Source organism: Coffea arabica, chromosome 11e (genome assembly GCF_036785885.1).
Source record: "Coffea arabica cultivar ET-39 chromosome 11e, Coffea Arabica ET-39 HiFi, whole genome shotgun sequence".
Lineage (NCBI taxonomy): Eukaryota > Viridiplantae > Streptophyta > Magnoliopsida > Gentianales > Rubiaceae > Coffea > Coffea arabica.
The window spans coordinates 37959708-37965983 of record NC_092331.1 but is presented as its reverse complement, the minus strand read 5'-3'; the positions used below and the strand labels follow the sequence as shown (position 1 = coordinate 37965983).

The 6276-nt window shown below is 39.1% G+C and overlaps 1 protein-coding gene across 1 annotated transcript; it reads left to right on the top strand.

Moving 5' to 3' along the window:
• The first annotated feature begins 421 nt into the window (after positions 1–421).
• On the top strand, positions 422–2169 carry LOC140021274 (uncharacterized). Its single transcript, XM_072072038.1, has 2 exons — positions 422–1164; positions 1914–2169. Exons 1-2 carry the CDS (start codon positions 422–424, stop codon positions 2167–2169), a joined length of 999 nt encoding a protein of 332 aa, XP_071928139.1.
• The last annotated feature ends 4107 nt before the right edge of the window (positions 2170–6276 follow it).

Sequence of the window (6276 nt, the reverse complement as noted above, 5' to 3'; positions counted from 1 at the left end):
AAAGTGTAACGAGCAGGAAAGAAAGTCGCTTTGGTCTTTTCTATTGCTCGATAATCCAGTGGATGCACCGTGGTTTCTGGTAAGGGATTTCAATGTCATAGTCAGTGATGAGCAAAAGCGAGGTGGTTTACCTTTTTGTCTGGGGGAGGGCTTGGATTTTATTTCTTTTATGGCTACGACTACTATACAAGACGTTGGATTCTCGGGTTCAAAATTCACATGGTGTAATAATAGAGGGGGAAGCGCGCGTTTCTGGAAGAGGCTAGACAAAATGTTATACAATCAGCATGCGTCTTGTTTAGATTATAATTTTAAGGTGCAGCATTTGGGGCGAGACCCCTCGGATCATGCTCCCTTGTTATTGACGGCAATGTCTAGGCTGGATAATAAGCTACGATCCTTTTGATTCCTGAATGTGTGGATGTCTAAACCGGAATTATTGGATATTATTCGACTATGTTGGGGTGGATCCTTTTTGGGCCCTCCTTTGCAGAGACGGGCTTTCAAATTGCGGGAGGTAAAATGTCAAGTGCAATTGTGGTCTAGAGAATCGTTTGAAGATATTTTTGAGGGGGTAAGGAAGGCTGGAAGGGAGGTACTAAGGGTGGAGGGTCTTTTTGACAATGATCCTTTTGAGCCAAATTTAATTGCACTTCAAGAAGTGCGGGCGGTTTTGAGAAACTCGTTAATGATAGAGGAAGGATATTGGAGGCAAAAAGCAAGGGTTAAATGGATTTGGGAGGGGGATAAAAATTCAAAGTATTTCCACTCTGTAGTTGCAAAGCGTAGGGCGAAGGCAGTTATTCATCGGATCAAATGTGCAAATGGGGATTGGATAGCAGATGATAGCCAGATTGCAGCAGAGGCGGTTGAGTATTTTAACTCTTTATTTTTAGCTGAGATTTCTTCAGGATCATGGGATACACTAGACGTGATTCCCCATATGATTTCTCACACACAGAATGAGGAATTAGTGAAGGTTCCGGAGATGGAGGAGATTAGAGAGGTGGTGTTTGGGATGGATGGGGAGAGTGCAGCAGGACCAGAAGGTTTAACTGGGAGGTTTTTTACCTTTGCATGGGAGGTGGTGGCAGAAGATGTATATGAGGCGGTGGTTAGCTTCTTTTGTGAGCAAGAGTTGCCCAGGAGTATTACGGCAACATGGTTAGTACTTATTCCCAAGGTCAACTCTCCTCAGGATTTTAGTCAGTTCAAACCGATTAGCCTGTGCAATTTCCTTAATAAAGTGATCTCCAAAATTTTAGCAAATAGATTGGCCAAGGTGTTACCTAACATCATCTCACCTCAGCAAAGCGGTTTTGTGAAGGGTAGGCAGATTTTGATAATGTTCTGTTAGCTCAGGAGCTTATAATAGATATTAGAAAAGCTAGTAGAGGGGGTAATGTTGTGTTGAAAATTGACATGGCCAAAGGCTACGATAGGGTTTCATGGCCATTTTTTATTCAGGTGTTAAGAAGGTTTGGTTTTTGTGAAGCTTGGATTGATATGATTTGGAGGCTAGTTTCGAATGTGTGGTTCTCAGTTATTGTAAATGGGTCGCCCCAAGGCTTCTTTAAATCTAGTCGTGAGATTCGTCAAGCAGAACCAATCTCACCAGGCCTTTTTGTTTTGTGTGTTGAGGTTCCCTCCCGTAGTCTAAATTCCTTGAGTGGTCGGCAGGGATTTGTGCCTTTTAGGGTTCTGAAGGGATGCCCGATTGTCACGCACTTAGGCCTTGTTTGGATTGTCTGTTTCCGTCGAAAAATTACGTCGTTTTCCGTGATCACATTTCCCTATTACCTTTTTTCCTCACATACATCAAATTGCTACAGTAATTTTTCCATGAAAAATCACGGAAAATGCAATCCAAACACAACCTTAGTTTATGGAGACAATATCATTATCTTTTCAAGTGGCATGAAAAGATCGCTACAATTGGTTATGAAGGTGTTGGAGGATTATACGTCGATATCGGGACAAAAGGTGAATCACAATAAAAGTGGTTTTTTGTCCCATGCTAGACTGTCGGATTTACGAAAGCGTATTGTGGCACAAGTCACTGGGTTTTCGATCCCAGTCCTTCCCGATGACGTATTTAGGATTCCTACTATACTCGGGAAGATGGAAAAAGAGCTATTTTTCAGCGATTTGTACTTCAGTTGCAAGTAGGGTGTTGTTGTGGAAGGAGAGACTATTGTCATCCGGTGGGAAGTTGGTGCTGATACGGAGTGTGCTGGCGTCCATGCCGATCCATACTTTTGCTGCCTCCAACCCTCCTAGAGAGATATTTGGCATGTTGGAGCAAATTTTTGCTGATTTCTTATCGGGTTCTTCTGATTTTGGAACGCGGTTTCATTGGATTAAATGGAGTCAGCTATGCAAGCCTTATGAGGAGGGAGGTGTGGGTTTTCGGTCTCTGCAGCATGTGTTTGATGCCTTTTCTTTGAAATTATGGTGGAATTTTAGGCTGCGACAATCTTTATGGGTTGAGTTCATGCACTTGAAGTATTGACCAGATGTGCATCCTTGTTATTCAGATTTTTCTCCAGGGCAATCACCCACTTGGTAGAGGATGTTGAACGATCAAGTGGTAGCGGAGAAGCTTATAAGATGGATGCTGGGCAGTGGCTCTTCAAGTTTTTGGCATGACAATTGGTTGGGGACAGGACTGCTGTGTAGGCAGGTGGAATCTTTTCAAGAGCACTCGGCTGCAGACTTTGTCATGGAAGGCAGGTGGGAGGATTTGCAGCACTTAAATAGGGTGTTGCTGTCGGGATGGGTGCAGCAGGTGATTGGTGTGGCTCCACCTACTTCGGCGAAGGCGGATGAAATGATCTGGGTCGCCAATAATTCGGGTGAGTTTACTATTTTGTCGGCATATCAGATAGTGCGTAAAGGTAGTAATGTTTCCAGAATGTTTGCTTCTTTGTGGCATCAAGCTTTGCCATCAAAAATTTCCTTCTTTATGACGCTATTGATGTGTGGTAGGTTACCGTTGATGGATGCGTTACACAAGTTTGGGGTACTGGGCCCCTCTAGATGCTTTTGTTGTAGTCTGAACAGGTCCCCATAAACTATTAGCCATATTTTTTGTATGGGGGAGATGGCTAAACAGGTTTGGGGTTGCTTTGAGGGTCTCATTGGCGGGATTAGAGAGGCTTTCATAGTTAGACATAAGGTGATGAGTTGGTGGGTAAAACCTGCCCTTACTTCTTACCTTGGTTTTGTTCTCCGCACTTCGCCATCTTTAATTTGCTGGAATTTATGGAAGATGCAAAATATGAGGATTTTTGAAGGTAAGCTAGAGTCGGTAATGCATGTTTGTGATCGGATTTTCTTGGAGCTAAGAGTATGTTTCTTTCTTCAGTTTCAGGAGATATCAATGCCTTGTAATTCACAGACTGGTTTTTTTGATATGATAGCTAGGCTGCGCAACAAGGTTCTCATATTGGAGGTTTGTTGGAAATGTCCAAGTCAGTCGGTGGTGAAATTGAATACCGATGGTTGTTCAAGGGGTAACCGGGGAGGAGTGGCGGTGGGGGATTGTTTAGGGATTATGATGGGAGATTCCTGCTTTGGTTTTTTGTGTTATTTTGGGGAGACTACAAGCCTTCATGCAGAGTTGAAAGCTCTTCTTTTTGGTGCTCGATTAGGTGTATCCCGTGGATTAGTTAAGTTGCATCTGGAATCTGATTCACTGGTCTTGGTCCGTATTTTTTAGGGGAAGGTTAGGTGTCCATGGCAGTTGCAGAGGGAGTTACAAGATCTGCTGCAATATAGACGGTATTTTGAAGCCATTTCTCATTGTTTTTGAGAGGCAAACAAGCCGGCGGACAGATTGTCTACTGTTGGAGTGGAGGATCGATGTACTACAATTTATGAGGCCTATATTGAATTACCTAGGATGGTGAGGGGAGATATTACTTTAGATGCATCTAGTTTTCCAAATTTTTGTAGATGCAGGAGGTAAGGGCTGGTGTTTAGAGGTGGTCAGGGCATTCGATCTTGTAATCCTGTGGAAGGCTTAGATCCTGACTTTGTAATTTTTCGGTTACATTAATAAAAAAAATAATGTAAATTTGGATCATATGTGGTATAATTTATGTTTTTATGATATGCAAAAGATGTGTTAGTGGTTAATTTTTGAAAGCATGTTTATGCTCCTTGACTACCCTCCTAGTAGGGCCTAAATGCTAAGCTGATTACTCAGTTTATCCGTTTAGATATGAAAATTTGAGTTATGACGGAATAAAGCCAATGCACGAACAAAGTTTATAGCAAGAGTTTTATGACACTCGCGAAAAGAAAGTTATTTTTTTCTTATTGATGTAAATCTGCCCCTGCTACTTAGCATGGGATTGCAAATTCTTTTGGATTTCAAGCTGCGGTTCAAAATGAACTTTGACGGTGCGGTCTTCATAGATTTACAGGCTACAGGTGTTGGAGTTGTTACGCGAGATAATGAAGAAAGATTCTAATGTGGTATGTCCAGATTGATTTATTAGCATTATTCATCCTGAAATTGCTGAAGCTCAAGCTTTCAATGAAGCATTGGACATGGCTTGTATAAGAAGATATCTGTCAGCTACCTTTGAAGGGGATGCATTTAATGTTATTGAAGCTGCTAAAAATTATGCAAAGAATTAATCCTCAGTGACTGGTTCTATCACAGAGGATGCTTAACACGAATCACTCTCTGAATAACATTTATAATATGAGTTCAGAATGGGTGCATGTGGTTACATGTGGTATTAATGGAATACCTATAGCAGCTTAATGCTCCAAATTCTCTTCAAAGTAGTTTTAAGGCAGAATTTTCAAGTACTTCTCAATAAAATTTTTCATCAAAGGAAAAGAAAAGTCAATTTTTCATCAAAGAATAAAAAAATTAAAGCTCGCTTTAAGGGACATGAATGCCAAGAGTGCCACATGACAAAAAAAATGCATTACAGTAATTACCCTTCTCTTTTTGTACAATAAGAGTGCCATGTGGAAAAGTAAATACGTTACCATAATTATCCCTCTCCTTTTTTCCCTCTCCTTTTATATAGTAGGTAGACATGACCCTCTCTTTTATATAAGATAGATATGACCTTGAAATCAACTTTTAATTTTGTTGTAGAGTCCTAGACAACTAGGTTATAATTCGAACCTTAAATTTATGATACATGTTAAGATTCACGTCAGTCATTTTTTTTTTTTTTTGGGTGTGAGGATTAACAGTTCAGCTCATTTTGTTTAATTTTCTTGTTCCTTCCATGCACTTAACTTTGATATTTATTCCATATTGTTTTTCACATGATTGCACTGAATGACTTTTATTGCAACTAAGAAAATATTTTAATTGTGGATTATGAGGATATTACTGACAAAAAAAATCATCAAGAAATCTATATTCTTTCACTTTCTGTTAACTTTCCCTGCATTCAAAGACTACCTTAATCATCAAGATTTCATTTGCCCAAGGAAGAAACAACTTTTAGGCATAGTTATTAAACCCAGCCCGAGGAGGAACCCGGTGAAAGAAATGGGTCAACGGGTTATTGATTCAACCGGTGAGTGAGTGGTCCAACCTGTAGGTCACTACATATATTTAAATATTATGTTTTATAATTTTTTATGTCATAATAAATATTCAATTAGTTTAATTTATTATAGATTCATTAGTTTTTATAAGAATTAACAACCTAAATTTAATTAGTAATCCATCAAATTTCAAGTATAAAATTTTATTTAAGTGTAATTATCTAGTTTATTTATGAATTTTAAGTGCAAAAGTTTATTAAGAATAATATTTGCCATTAAAATGATTTGTGTAATATGTTATTTTTAAGTCAATTTCATAATTTATAGAGTTCAGGGAATAATAAAAATATTATTAAAAGATTCCAAATAAATTTTGTTTTGGAGAATTAAAATACTAATAAACTCTAATATATAATATAAGAACAAAATAAATAACAAATGGTTGGTTGGTCTAGTGGTAATGGTAGTCTACTTCTTTGCATCAGGTCATGTGTTTGAATCTCCATTCTAGCAATGTTTATAACATTTTTTCATAGACCGGGTTCCTTATAAAACCGACCGGTTCAATCAAGTTGATCGGTTCAACCGTCGATCCGTTGAAAAGTCAACGGATTCAATACAGAAACGATCTTATTAAGAACTCGGTCCGGTTTCATGCCCGGTTCACCGGGTTGACCGGTTGAATTGTCGGACCGGATCGGGTTTAATAACTATGCTTTTAGGTCTATATTTCTTCGATTTAGGCAGCAT